The 15,407-nt window shown below is 39.7% G+C and overlaps 1 protein-coding gene across 3 annotated transcripts in view; it reads right to left on the reverse strand.

Moving 5' to 3' along the window:
- The window catches only part of ATP6V1H (ATPase H+ transporting V1 subunit H), a 149,160-nt gene extending 147,383 nt beyond the window's left edge, over positions 1-1,777 (reverse strand). For 2 of the 3 annotated variants that reach the window (XM_032316053.1, XM_032316051.1), the window contains exons 1-2: positions 1,536-1,777; positions 55-210 (exon numbers count right to left, since the gene is read on the reverse strand). In XM_032316053.1, coding sequence (XP_032171944.1) covers positions 55-167 — 113 coding nt within the window. In that variant the 5' untranslated portion in view covers positions 168-210; positions 1,536-1,777. Of the gene's footprint in view, positions 1-54; positions 211-805; positions 852-1,535 lie in introns of all 3 variants that reach the window. The other variant, XM_032316052.1, reaches the window with a different exon arrangement.
- Between the last annotated feature and the right edge of the window lie 13,630 nt (positions 1,778-15,407).

Consider the following 15,407-nt stretch of genomic DNA (forward strand, 5'->3'; position numbering starts at 1 on the left):
AGTTTTATGTGAAAGCACATGATTATCCATGATTCACAGCAAATCAGTACTTACTGAAGATAGGACTGCCAGTTCACTTTATTTGCGCGAACCTCTGCAGCCTTGGCAGCAATAATGTTTGTTGGAACAGCAGCATCTACGGCACCTCGGATATCCATTTTGGTCATCTAGATTTTATGATCTCAGATGTTTTTCAACAGATCTTCAATTCTGATGCAAGATGAAACCAGAATACCAGATGTTATCATTTTTAACAACCACTACTATCATTGCTTTTATAATTAATATCATCATTATCTTACTCTCCCCAGACAACCATTCAACTCAAATATTGAATATCCTAAATATTAAATATTATTATTATATTTCAGATCTTGCCCAATTACACCACACCCCATAAGAGTGTTGCCTAAAGATTTTTTCATTTCCAAGAGAAGTTTTTAATCATTGAGTCTAGTCTTGCAGTAAATTTTTCAAAGTAACTCTTAAAGACACTGACATCAGAAATCATCCTTTAATAAAACGGGCATACAGTTTAAATGTATACAACTGGGATCATACTTCCTCTGGCAGGAAAAATAACTTGCAGAGATAAAACCAATTATTTCATTTACATTTACTAAACATCATTTTTAAGTGACGTATACGAAAAACCTACAAGTACCTTCTAAAATGACTCATTCAAATTAAAAACCCCAAAGTGGGAATGTCATTTCTTCAAAGACAGAGCTTTCTTTTTTCAACAAAGTTCACAGTATTTTCATAACCAATTTTGGGAGAAAGTTTTGGAACGAATACCACTTACAGTTTAGGTACAACCGACAATGGGAGTCTGGTGTGATGACAAGAACCTGCAAAATGAGCTTTCGTGTAATTCTCACTTCTAAATTCACTAGTAAACGCTTAAGCCTGATTTTATCTCAATACAAAATATTTAGGTCCTGGTTCACAAAATGTTAAGTTCACGCCATGGCCACAAAGAAACTAAAATCATACCCAAAATTCTATTCTACAATCCCAATGACCTTAGTCAGTTTGGAACTTAATCTCTACATCTGGGGATTTGCTGCCTAAACAAGCGAAAGCAATAGACACAGGTATGGCGGAGATAAAACTGGCTCTGTCCGGGTCAGGCTGGAACCCTGGTACACCCAAGCGGACCCAGGCCCGGCAGCCTCTCCCGGGGTAGGTGAAAGTGCCTCATTACCGTCCTATAAATCCCTGAACAACTCAATTTTCAGCAGGCCAGGGCCTGCCCCAAATCTGGGGAAAGTACACTTCTTAACCTTTCCTCCCCCTCCCCCCTGCTCCTCTGCCGTGGAGGAGCTCCAGTTCCGTAAACCTACTGGAGGCCTGAAAGGAAAGAAATCTGGGAGACCCCGGCGAGAGGAGAGCAGAAGGGACCTGCGCAGCCAGAAACCAGCGCGCGCGAGGGAAGCTGGGGAGGACGCAGGGGTCGCCTCACCTGGGCTGAGGCAGGCGACAAAACGCGAGTGCGGCCTTACTTCGCAAACCCTGGGGACCCCACAACTCACCCGAAGGCGGCGGGGACGACGCAGCGGTTCAGGCCGTCGGGGCCACAGCCGGGCTGGGGCGCCTGAAACAGCGTGGAGATCGGCGTCTCCTGCCCGGTAAAGAGGCCGGAGAGGCGGAGGGAGCCACAGACCCCGGGAAGTGCAGAGATTCCCGCACCCAGGAGACGTTGGGGGAGGCGCTGGCAAAAGGAAGCTGGAGCGGCCGCCTTAGAATGACAGGAGGGTCGGTCACATGACCAGAGACACGTGACAGCCCGGAAGCCGGAAGCTGGGAAGATCCAAAACAGCTCGCGGAGCGTCGTAGCTTTTAGAAGGGTCTTGCACACGGACGGGAGCTAGTGTTTAGGCGACTGGCGACAGAGACTCCGGAGGGACCCAGAACTTAAGCCCAGGCTGGCCCGTCAGGAGGGAGGGGAACAGGATGGGAACGTGGGGACCACCACCCCAAAACCCAGAGCCCCGCTTGGGGGCAGCCGACGTCCCCACTCTAAGGCCGAGTCAGGCCAAAATTTCTATCTTAACCGTCATTCTTTTGAAGTGTTTGATTTAACGTTTTTAAATAGATTGACTTCCATATAGACTTAACAGCTCAATGTCATAGGCGTTCTACTCTGATGTTAAGTATGAAATTGATCCTGCAACGTGGATCACAAAAGTTATCTTGCCCTCGGTTTAGCAAATTCTGCTTCATGTAGTATTTGCAATTACATTTTTAAAAAGTTTTCGTTTTGGGCGCCTGGGTGGCTCAGTGGGTTAAAGCCTCTGCCTTCACCTCAGGTCATGATCCCAGGGTCCTAGGATGGAGCCCCTCATCTGGCTCTCTGCTCAGCGGGGAGCCTGCTTCCCGCCCCGCCCCCACCGCCTGCCTCTCTGCCTACTTGTGATCTCTGTCTGTCAAATAAATAAGTTTTCGTGTTTAGTGAAAATGCAAATTTGACAACCCTGCCTTAAGCCCAAGTTGCCCCAGTCCAGGCCTCAGCTATCTATCCTTGTCTTAAGATAATAATGATATTACTCAATACTACAACTAGTGGACAGTCAGGTATATGTAATAGCATGTTTTTGCTAAATAGCACTGAGAGGGATTTATAAGTAAAACCAACACATTTCTACTAAAAATGTTACATTTCAGTCAAGTTTTAAACACTTAGGAGTAAACACATAGTGTATAATTTTTTTTTCCTATTGCTGTTTTAACAAATTACTACAAATTCATGAGCTTAACACAAATTTATTCTTTTATAGTTCTTGAGATCAGAAGCCTGACATGGGTCTCAATCCATTTCCCTGCCTTCTCCAGTTTCTAGAAGATGCCTTCATTCCTTGGCTCATGTCCCCCTTCCTCTATCCTCAAAGCCAGCAACATCACAGCGTGAATGTGCGCCCTTTTCCTTTCTCTTTTTCTTCTTCTATTACTCCTCTGCCTCCCACCTCCCCCCCACCACCGCCGCCTTCTCTCCATACAGCTGAGAAGCCTTCTCTGATTTTATGGCTTCATGTGATTAGATTGGGTCCACCAGCATAATGCAAGCAACTCTCTCCATCTCTAGGTCCTTAACCTTAACCACATACGTAACCCTGTTTCCAGTCTGCCATGTAAGTTAACATATTCACAGGTTCCAGAGGTTAGAACATAGACATCTTTGGGGAAACATTATTCTGCCTATCACAAATATAGAGTGAAGGATCCACACTAGTGTAACTGGTTGAGTAAACATACAGAAGGGCCCTACATGATATCTACATTATATTTCTAAAGTAAAAATTTTTTAAAACTTGACCTAATACTGCAAAATGTTTACCCTTTTTTTTAGATTTTATTTATTTATTTAATTTATTTGTCAAAGCACAAACAGGGGAAGTGGCAGACAGAGGGAGAAGCAGGCTCTCAGCTGATCAGGGAACCCAATGTGGGGCTTAATCCCAGGACCCTGGGATCATGACCTGAACCAAAGGCAAATGCTTAACCAACTGAGCCACCCAGGTACCCCAAACGTTAACCTTTTTAAATCTAAATAATGTACATGGATATTCCTTGTGTTGTTCTTTTTATTTGAAATTTTCTTTTAATAAATTTGATACTATGGATTGAGTACATTTATATGTGAAATTCTAGCCCAAATTAATGTAGGACTTGCTTAACTAAGAAAACTGTGGAATTAGAATCAAAAAAAAAAGATTGCAGATGCTAACCACGATACTAACTTGGTAAAAAAAATAAATTCTTTGTTAACAAAGCTATAGGTCACAAAACTGTTTCTTTTAACTATAATTTTTTTAATTTATTTGATAGACAGAGATCACAAGTAGGCAGAGAGTCAGGCAGAGAGAGAGGAAGGGAAGCAGGCTCCCTGCTGAGCAGAAAGCCCAATGCAGGGCTCGATCCCAGGACCCTGGGATCATGACCTGAGCCGAAGGTAGAGGCTTTAACCCACTGAGCCACCCAGGTGCCCCACTAACTATAATATTTTAAACTTGCTATATGTTTCAGAGTTTCTGGTAATGGGAAAGTAACCCCCTGAGGCGTGGGACTTTGGGACTTACAGCAATGACATGTGATCAGGTGTTGCTGGCATTTGGCTTACAGTGACTAGAGATAGTAAGTGTTGGGGAAGGATACCAGCTCAATACCACACACAAGACATTTTCTAGCCAAAAATGTCAGCAGCACCCCTATGGAGAAAGCGGGATGATGACTACCTCTACCTGATCAATCTGTAATTCCAAACATGAGCGTATATTCTAGGCTGTGGTGAGAATACATGGCCTTACCATGACAGAATGACATCATTGTGGTGCATCTGAACACAAAGAGGCATTGCCAGAAAGAATAGCATAAGTATCTACTCAAATGTTACATGGGCACACACCATAACCAAGCAATCAAACTTGCAGGAATCTCTGTTAGTAAACCTTCAGCATAAATGTGTGAAGATATCTGTACAAGGATTTTCAGTGCAATATTTTATTATAATAGCAAAAAAAATAGAAAACTCTATTTGTCAGGTCAGACTGCCATAACAAAATGCCACAGATTGAGTGGCTTAAACAACAGCACTTTATTTCTCCCAATTCTAGAGGTTGGAAGTCCAAGATCAATGTTCTGGCTATTTTAGTTACAGATGAGGTTCCCTCCTGGCTTCTAGATAGCCACCTTCTTACTGTGTCCTCCCATGATGGAGGGAGAGAGAGAGAGAGAGAGTGCACACATTTACAATTCACAAGGTGTTAGTTATTTTTTATTATTATTAAATGCCAGAACTGGTGAACTTTACCTTCTTGGGTGCAGGGATATTTTTTATTCCTATAAATATTCTTGGGTTTTGTTCCAGAACATGCTTCTATTACCCACAGTTTAATATTTTGGGTCTTGCTTTTAAGCTTTATTAGGCAGAACTAAAGCAATGTGTCATCTAGGATTAATTTTCCCCAATACTGAAGCAAAACCCTCTGAGTTCTGAAATACCCAATACGTTGTGAGTTGTAAGTGTTCCCACTTTGAGGACAGGTGCTAATCCCAGCCTTTTATAAGCTACCAGGATTGTTTCTTCTATCCTCTGAGTATTTCTTTCCCCAGCCTCAACTTGTCTCCTTACACAAGTACAATGATCAGTACTCAGCTGAACATTCAAGAGGGACCCTGTGAAGATCCCCAAAGTTTCGCTCTATGTAGCTCTTCCTCACCAGTACTCAGCCCTAGGAACTCTACCTGCCATGGCCTCTCCAAACCCCCTGCTCCATCACGTCATCTCAGGGAGACCACCATTCCATACTTGGGCCCCCACCCCTAAGTCAGAGCCTGAAAACTCTCACAAAGCAGGAAACCAGGGCATCCATAGGACTCACTTCATTTGTTTCCTGTCTCTTGGGGATTGGTGCCCTTCATTGCTGACATCCAATGTCTTGAGTACTGGGTTGTTTTTTGTTTTTTCATATACTTAGTCGAGTTTTTAGTTGCTTTGGTTGAAAGGGTAAATTCATCCAGTCATTCTGCCTTGGACAGAAGCAAAAGTCTGGGTGCTTCCTTTTGAAAGCAAATATAAGGGCTTTCATAAAAAGAGGAGAAGCATGAAGTAATCATGTACTAATAAATTCCCAAAAGGTGAAACAGAGGTAATATTATTTTCTCAAATCAGCAAAATATTTCTTGCTTTATTTCCAACCTGAGAGGTAAATGATAAGTTAAGCTTTCATCAAAATGTTTTCAGTTCCTTTTTTCTTAAAGTGACCCTCTTTTGAAAAACATTTGACAAAGTACAACATCCAGTCATAATAATATCCCCCAACAAAGTAAGTCTCGACAGAACATATCTCAACATAATAATGGCCATATATGAAAAACATACAGTAAACATTATACTCAATGGGGAAAAACTGAGAACTTTCCCCCTCAGGTCAGGAATAAGACAAGGATATCCACTTTCACCACTTTTATTCAACATAATTCTGTAAGTCCTGGCCACAGTGGTCAGACAACAAAAATAAAAGGCATCCAAATCAGTAAGAAAGAAGTCAAAGTTTCACTATTTACCGATGACATGATACAACAGATGACATGATACATGATATTCAATAAGGTTGCAAGATATAAAATCAATGTGCAGAAATGTTACATTTCTATATACTAATAAGCAGCAGGAAGAAAAATTAAGAGAACAATTCCATTTACAGCTGTACAAATTAATAAGGCATCTAGGAGTAAACCTAACCAAAGAGGTAAAAGACCCATACTCTAAAAACTATAAAACATTAATAAGAGAAGTTGAAGTGACACAAGGAAATGTTCATGGACTGGAAGAACAAATATTGCTAAAATGTCCATACCCCCAAAGAAATCAATGCATTTAATACAATCCCTATCAAAATACCAACAGCATTTTTCACAGAGCTAGAGAAAACCATCCTAAAATTTGTATGGAACCACAAAGACTCCAAATAACCAAAGAAATCTTGAAATAGTAAAGCAAAGCTGGAAGCATCCCAATTCCAGTCTTCAAGTTATATTACGAAGCTATAGTAATCAAACAGTACGGTACTGGCAAAAAACAGACACATAGATCCATGGAACAAAATAGAAAACCCAGAAATAAACCCGTGATTATATGGTCAATTAATCTTCAACAAAGCAGGAAAGAGTATCCAATGGGAAAAAGACAGTCTCTTCACCAAATGGTGTTGCGAAACAGACAGCAACAAGCAAAAGAATAAAACTAGACTGACCACTTTCTTACCTGCACACAAAAATAATCTCAAAACTGATTAAGGAATTGAAACCAAAAAATTCTAGAAGAGAGCACAGGCAGTAATGTCTTTGACATTAGTTGGAACAGCATTTTTCTAGATATGTCTCCAGAGGCAAGGGAAATAAAATCAAAAATAAACTATTGGGACTGCCTGAAAATAAAAACCTGCACAGCAAAGGAAATAATCAACAAAACTAAAAGGCAACCTATGCCATGGGAGAAAATATTCGCAAATGACATACCCAATGAGGGGTTAGTATCCAAAATCTATAAAGAACCATTCAAACTCAAGACCCAAAAAACAAATAATCCAATTAAAAATTGGGTAGAGGGCACCTGGGTGGCTCAGTGGGTTAAGCTGCTGCCTTCGGCTCGGGTCATGATCTCAGGGTCCTGGGATCGAGTCCCGCATCGGGCTCCCTGCTCAGCGGGGAGCCTGCTTCCCTCTCTCTCTCTCTGCCTGCCTCTCTGTCTACTGTGATCTCTCTCTGTCAAATAAATAAGTAAAATCTTTAAAAAAAAATTGGGTAGAAAACAGGAACAGATATTTCTCCAAAGAAGACATCCAGAGAAACACATGAAAAGATGCTCAGCATCACTCATTATCAGGGAAATGAAAATCAAAACTACAATGAGGTAACACTTCACGACTGGCAGAACTGCTAAAATCAACAACACAAGGGATAACAGTTGTTAGATGTGGAGAAAGGGGAACACTCTTACATTGTTGGTGGGAATGTAAACTGGTGCAGACACTGTGGAAACAGTATAGACCTCCCTTAAAAATAGAACTACCCTACAATCCAGCAATTGCACCACTGAGTACCCCAAAATACAAAAACACTAATTCAAAGGGATACATGCACCCAAATGTTTATAGCAGTATTATTTACAATGGCCAAGATATTATTGAAGGAACCAGTGTCCATCCATAGATGAATGGATAAAAAAGATGTGAGATATCTCTCTCTCTCTCTCTCATACACACACACTCACATTAGTTAGCCATAAAAAATGAAATTTGCCATTTACAAACAACATGTATGGAGTCAGAAAATATAATGCTAAGCAAAATAAGTCGCAGAAAGATAAATACCATATAATTTCCCTCTTATGTGGAATTTAAGAAACAAAACAAATGAGCAAAGGCAAAAAAAAAAAAAAAGAAGAAGAAGAAGAAAAGAAGCATGAGAGAGAGAGAGAGAGAGAGACTAACCAAGAAGCAGAGTCTTAACTCTAGAGAATAAACTGGTGGTTGCAAGAGGGAACAGGTGATGGTTGGCAGAAGGATGGATGAAATAAGGGATGGGGATTAAGGAGTGCACTTGTTCTGATGAGCACTGGGTCATGTATGGAAGTGTTGAATCACTACATTGTACACCTGAAACTAATATAACGCTGTATATTAACTATACTGGAATTTAAAGAGATAGATAGATAGATAGATAGATAGATACATAGATAGAAATTTTAAATAGTTAATACCAATAAAAAATATGGTCCTCCTTTGGTTCTCCAATATCCTGAGTTTCCTGATGTCATCATTATCTTTATTCCTCACTTAAAAGGGAACTAGTTTCTACTATTGAGATATAAAATATAGATCTCCACATATTGCATGGAGCACTAGGTGTGGTGCATAAACAAAGAATGCTGGAGCACTGAAAAGAAATAAAATAAAATAAAATTTAAAAAATACAGATCTCAGTGCCTCTGACATTGGAAGAAATGCTCTTGCAATTCATGTCATCGTGGTTCCTAAAGGACAAAGATTGGATGTAGAATTCTGGAATTTAAGCAATGTAATATTGTAAGTCATGAGATGGAAAGAATTTCTGAGAAAAACAAGGATTTGAACTACACATCTGAAAAAAAAATCAAAATCCTCCCTTATCACTTTTGTTAATAACCTTAGTTATTGAATATGGGCTGTTATGTGAATAAAAATGAACTAAGATAAAATTGGAATGTATTCTATACTACACCCACAGTTTCATATATACTATCCATGTAAAGTTTCTCTTTGTAAGTCAGTTTGAAAGCAGGACATAAACTATTCCCTCTTAATGCCTACAAGCAAAATATATTTGAACAAAACTGATCTCTATTTTCTGAAGGCAGTCCTGGAAGTCTAGATACAATAGACCTGTTGGTGCCAGTAATATGACATATTGAGTTTGAAATTCATATAGAAAGCCAGGTAGAAATGTCAAGGAATCGGTTAAACAGATCTTTAGAAAGAAAGTTCAGGATGGAGTCTGGACTGGAGATGTGATGTGGATATCATCAGTGTGGAAGACAAAATTCCCGTCTTGAGAATGGATGCAGTCAGCCAAGTGTAGGAACCAAAGGAGGCTAAAGACAGAATCCTGAGGACGTAATATTTATGGGGGATTAGGAAGAGGAAAAATAATAATGAAAAGAAATGTTCAGATAGGTAGGAGGGGAAAAGTCTGTGGAAGACTGACAACATTAAGGGGACAGAAAGTTGCAAAGCAGAGGGACTGGCTTACTGTGTCAGATGCTATAGGCAGGCCACATGAAGGAGGACGGACAAGGGACCAAACTATTCCATTACGAGTGACTCCTGGCATTGGTGACAGACGTTTCAGGGCAGACTGAAGGATGATTACAGTTTTTTAGAATTTTTTTTAAGATTTTATTCACTTAAGAGAAAGAGTGCAGGGGGAGGAGGAGGGGAGAAGCAGCCTCCCCACTGAGCAGAGAACGGGACACAGGGCTTGATCCCAGGACCCTGGCCTGAGCCGAAGGCAGATGCTTAACCTAGGTGCCCCAGGTTTTATAGAGCTTTTTAAAATCTGAAGTTAACATGATCAAAGAGCAACTCATTTAACTTGTCTGTGATTAAATTCCAAAAACCAATCTTTTAACTTCAAGGAGCTATATGGACTATTAGCTCCCTAAAATTTTATGGAGATAACTTCTCACTACCATGAATTAAACTTACTTTTCCAAATGGATGGAACAGGAGGGACTATGTTAAGTGAAGTAAGTCAAGCAGAAAAAGACAATTATCATGTGGTTTCATATGTGGAACATAAGCAATAGCACGGAGGAACACAGGGGAAGGGAGGGAAATCTAAAGGGGGAGAAATCAGAGAGGGAGACAAACCATGAGAGACTATGGACCCAGGGAAACAAACTGAGGGTTTCAGAGGGGAGGGGGTTGAGGGGATGGGGTAGCAGGGTGATCTGTATTAAGGAGGGAACATGTTGTGATGAGTACTGGGTGTTATATACAACTAATGAATCATTGAACACCACAACAAAAACTAATGATGTACTATACGGTGGCTAACTGAACATAACCAAACACACACACATTCACAGGCAAGGTTTAAAAGTAAACCAAGTGGAGAAATCAAGAAATTTTTCATTTTATTCATGCAGAATTTGTTTTTCCTGAGGCATCCAGAAAAACAGGGTTTGCATTCACCTACCCTAACACACATCTCCTCATTATCCTGTTAGCTCCAATGGTGAAAAGGGGCCCAGGGCTCAGGGCCAAATGCATGTCTTTATCTTCAAACTACTTTTTAAATATCATACTTAAAGATAGCACAAAAAATGAATGTTTAATGCCATTTTACAAAGGAGTTGAATGTCATTTGTAGACTTAGGAGTTATTCAAAATACAGCACATATTGCATATAATTTTTGGTCAGAGTGAGGAAATAATAAAGAGAACCCTCATCATGGGTAATTTTCAAATTTCAATTAATTAACCAAAAATTAAACTTGATAAAAATCAAGTAATTCAATTTAAAGTATTTTGATTATAATAAAATATCTTTTTTTCCATTAAATGGGCTTTGCATCACGTTTTTTTATACCCTCATATTTTAATTTTTTATTTTTTATAAACATATATTTTTATCCCCAGGGGTACAGGTCTGTGAATCGCCAGGTTTACATACTTCACAACACTCACCAAAGCATATACCCTCCCCAATGTCCATAACCCCACCCCCCTTCTCCCAACCCCCCTCCCCCCAGCAACCCTCAGTTTGTTTTGTGAGATTAAGAGTCACTTCTGGGGGTGCCTGGGTGGCTCAGTGGGTTAAGCCGCTGCCTTGCTGCCTTTGGCTCAGGTCATGATCTCAGGGTCCTGGGATCGAGTCCTGCATCGGGCTCTCTGCTCAGCGTGGAGCCTGCTTCCCTCTCTCTCTCTCTCTGTCTCTCTGCCTGCTTGTGATCTCTCTCTGTCAAATAAATAAATAAATAAAATCTTTTAAAAAAAAAAAAGAGTCACTTATGGTTTGTCTCCCTCCCAATCCCATCTTGTTTCATTGATTCTTCTCCTACCCACTTAAGCCCCCATGTTGCATCACCACTTGCTCTTATCAGGGAGATCATATGATAGTTGTCTTTCTCTGCTTGACTTATTTCGCTAAGCATGATACGCTCTAGTTCCATCCATGTTGTCGCAAATGGCAAGATTTCATTTCTTTTGAATGCTGCATAGTATTCCATTGTGTATATAAACCACATCTTCTTTATCCATTCATCTGTTGATGGACATCTAGGTTCTTTCCATAGTTTGGCTATTGTGGACATTGCTGCTATAAACATTCGGGTGCACGTGCCCCTTCGGATCACTACGTTTGTATATTTAGGGTAAATACCCAGTAGTGCAATTGCTGGGTCGTAGGGCAGGTCTATTTTCAACATTTTGAGGAACCTCCATGCTGTTTTCCAGAGTGGTTGCACCAGCTTGCATTCCCACCAACAGTGTAGGAGGATTCCCCTTTCTCCGCATCCTCGCCAGCATCTGTCATTTCCTGACTTGTTAATTTTAGCCATTCTGACTGGTGTGAGGTGATATCTCATTGTGGTTTTGATTTGTATTTCCCTGATGCCGAGTGATATGGAGCACTTTTTCATGTGTCTGTTGGCCATCTGGATGTCTTCTTTGCAGAAATGTCTGTTCATGTCCTCTGCCCATTTCTTGATTGGATTATTTGTTCTTTGGGTGTTGAGTTTGCTAATCTAATCTTTATAGATTTTGGACACTAGTCCTTTATCTGATATGTCGTTTGTAAATATCTTCTCCCATTCTGTCAGTTGTCTTTTGGTTTTGTTAACTATTTCCTTTGCTGTGCAAAAGCTTTTGATCTTGATGAAATCCCAATCGTTCATTTTTGCCCTCGTTTCCCTTGCCTTTGGTGATGTTCCTAGGAAGATGTTGCTGCAGCTGAGGTCGAAGAGGTTGATGTCTGTTTTCTCCTCAAGGATTTTGATGGATTCCTTTCTCACATTGAGGTCCGTCATCCATTTTGAGTCTATTTTCGTGTGCGGTGTAAGGAAATGGTCCAATTTCATTTTTCTGCATGTGGCTGTCCAATTTTCCCAACACCATTTATTGAAGAGGCTGTCTTTTTTCTATTGGACATTCTTTCCTGCCTTGTCGAAGATTAGTTAGCCATAGAGTTGAGAGTCTATTTCTGGGCTTTCTAGTCTGATCCATTGATCTATGTGTCTGTTTTTGTGCCAGTACCATGCTGTCTTGATGATGACAGCTTTGTAATAGAGCCTGAAGTCCGGAATTGTGATGCCACCAACTTTGGCTTTCTTTTTCAATATTCTTTTGTCTATATGAGGTCTTTTCTGGTTCCATATAAATTTTAGGATTATTTGTTTCATTTCCTTGAAAAAGATGGATGGTACTTTGATAAAAATTGCATTAAATGTGTAGATTGCTTTAGGTAGCATAGACATTTTCACAATATTTATTCTTCCAATCCAGGAGCATGGAATATTTTTCCATTTCTTTGTGTCTTCCTCAATTTCTTTCATGAGTACTTTATAGTTTCCTGAGTTTAGATTCTGCGCCTCTTTGGTTAGGTTTATTCCTAGGTACCTTATAGTTTTGGGTGCAATTGTAAATGGGATTGACTCCTTAATTTCTCTTTCTTCTGTCTTGTTGTTGGTGTAGAGAAATGCAACTGATTTCTGTGCATTGATTTTATATCCTGACACTTTACTGAATTACTGTACAAGTTCTAGCAGTTTTGGAGTGGAGTCTTTTGGGTTTTCCACATATAGTATCATATCATCTGCGAAGAGTGATAGTTTGACTTCTTCTTTGCTGATTTGGATGGCTTTAATTTCCTTTTGTTGTTTGATTGCTGAGGCTAGGACTTCTAGTACTATGTTGAATAGCAGTGGTGATAATGGACATCCCTGCCATGTTCCTGACCTTAGTGGAAAAGCTTTCAGTTTTTCTCCATTGAAAATTATATTTGCGGTGGGTTTTTCATAAATGGCTTTGATAATATTGAGGTATGTGCCCTCTATCCCTACACTTTGAAGAGTTTTGATCAGGAAGGGATGCTGTACTTTGTCAAATGCTTTTTCAGCATCTATTGAGAGTATCATATGGTTCTTGTTCTTTCTTTTATTGATGTGTTGTATCACATTGATTGATTTGCAGATGTTGAACCAAACTTGCAGCCCTGGAATAAATCCCACTTGTTTGTAATGAATAATCCTTTTAATGTACTGTTGAATCCTATTAGCTAGTATTTTGGTGAGAATTTTCGCGTATGTGTTCATCAAGTATATTGGTCTATAGCTCTCTTTTTTGATGGAATCCTTATCTGGTTTGGGGATCAAGGTGATGCTGGCTTCATAAAAAAAGTTTGGAAGTTTCCCTTCCATTTCTATTTTTTGGAACAGTTTCAGGAGAATAGGAATTAGTTCTTCTTTAAATGTTTGGTAGAATTCCCCCGGGAAGCAGTCTGGCCCTGGGCTTTTGTTTGTTTGGAGATTTTTAATGACTGTTTCAATCTCCTTACTGGTTATGGGTCTGTTCAGGCTTTCTATTTCTTCCTGGTTCAGTTGTGGTAGTTTATATGTTTCTAGGAATGCATCCATTTCTTCCAGATTGTCAAATTTATTGGCGTAGAGTTGCTCATAGTATGTTCTTATAATAGTTTGTATTTCTTTGGTGTTAGTTGTGATCTCTCCTCTTTCATTCATGATTTTATTTATTTGGGTCCTTTCTCTTTTCTTTTTGATAAGTCGGGCCAGGGGTTTATCAATTTTATTAATTCTTTCAAAGAACCAGCTCCTAGTTTCGTTGATTTGTTCTATTCTTTTTTGGTTTCTATTTCATTGATTTCTGCTCTGATCTTTATGATTTCTCTTCTCCTGCTGGGCTTAGGGTTTCTTTCTTGTTCTTTCTCCAGCTCCTTTAGGTGTAGGGTTAGGTTGTGTACCTGAGACCTTTCTTGTTTCTTGAGAAAGGCTTTTACCGCTATATATTTTCCTCTCAGGACTGCCTTTGTTGTGTCCCACAGATTTTGAACCGTTGTATTTTCATTATCATTTGTTTCCATGATTTTTTTCAATTCTTCTTTAATTTCCCGGTTGACCCATTCATTCTTTAGAAGGATGCTGTTTAGTCTCCATGTATTTGGGTTCTTTCCAAACTTCCTTTTGTGGTTGAGTTCTAGCTTTAGAGCATTGTGGTCTGAAAATATGCAGGGAATGATCCCAATCTTTTGATACCGGTTGAGTCCTGATTTAGGACCGAGGATGTGATCTATTCTGGAGAATGTTCCATGTGCACTAGAGAAGAATGTGTATTCTGTTGCTTTGCGATGAAATGTTCTGAATATATCTGTGATGTCCATCTGGTCCAGTGTGTCATTTAAGGCCTTTATTTCCTTGCTGATCTTTTGCTTGGATGATCTGTCCATTTCAGTGAGGGGAGTGTTAAAGTCCCCTACTATTATTGTATTATTGTTGATGTGTTTCTTTGATTTTGTTATTAATTGGTTTATGTAGTTGGCTGCGCCCACATTGGGGGCATAGATATTGAAAATTGTTAGATCTTCTTGTTGGGCAGACCCTTTGAGTATGATATAGTGTCCTTCCTCATCTCTTATTATAGTCTTTGGCTTAAAATCTAATTGATCTGATATAAGGATTGCCACTCCTGCTTTCTTCTGATGTCCATTAGCATGGTAAATTGTTTTCCACCCCCTCACTTTAAATCTGGAGGTGTCTTTGGGCTTAAAATGAGTTTCTTGGAGGCAACATATAGATGGGTTTTGTTTTTTTATCCATTCTGATATCCTGTGTCTTTTGACAGGGGCATTTAGCCCATTAACATTCAGGGTAACTATTGAGAGATATGAATTTAGTGCCATTGTATTGCCTGTAAGGTGACTGTTACTGTATATGGTCTCTGTTCCTTTCTGATCTACCACTTGTAGGCTCTCTCTTTGCTTAGAGGACCCCTTTCAATATTTCCTGTAGAGCTGGTTTGGTGTTTGCAAGTTCTTTCAGTTTTTGTTTGTCCTGGAAGCTTTTAATCTCTCCTTCTATTTTCAATGATAGCCTAGCTGGATATAGTATTCTTGGCTGCATGTTTTTCTCGTTTAGTGCTCTGAAAATATCATGCCAGCTCTTTCTGGCCTGCCAGGTCTCTGTGGATAAGTCAGCTGCCAATCTAATATTTCAACCATTGTATGTTACAGACTTCTTTTCCCGGGATGCTTTCAGGATTTTCTCTTTGTCACTAAGACTTGTAAATTTTACTATTAGGTGACGGGGTGTGGGCCTATTCTTATTGATTTTGAGGGGCATTCTCTGAACCTCC

The sequence above is a fragment of the Mustela erminea genome, chromosome 16 (genome assembly GCF_009829155.1).
Source record: "Mustela erminea isolate mMusErm1 chromosome 16, mMusErm1.Pri, whole genome shotgun sequence".
Lineage (NCBI taxonomy): Eukaryota > Metazoa > Chordata > Mammalia > Carnivora > Mustelidae > Mustela > Mustela erminea.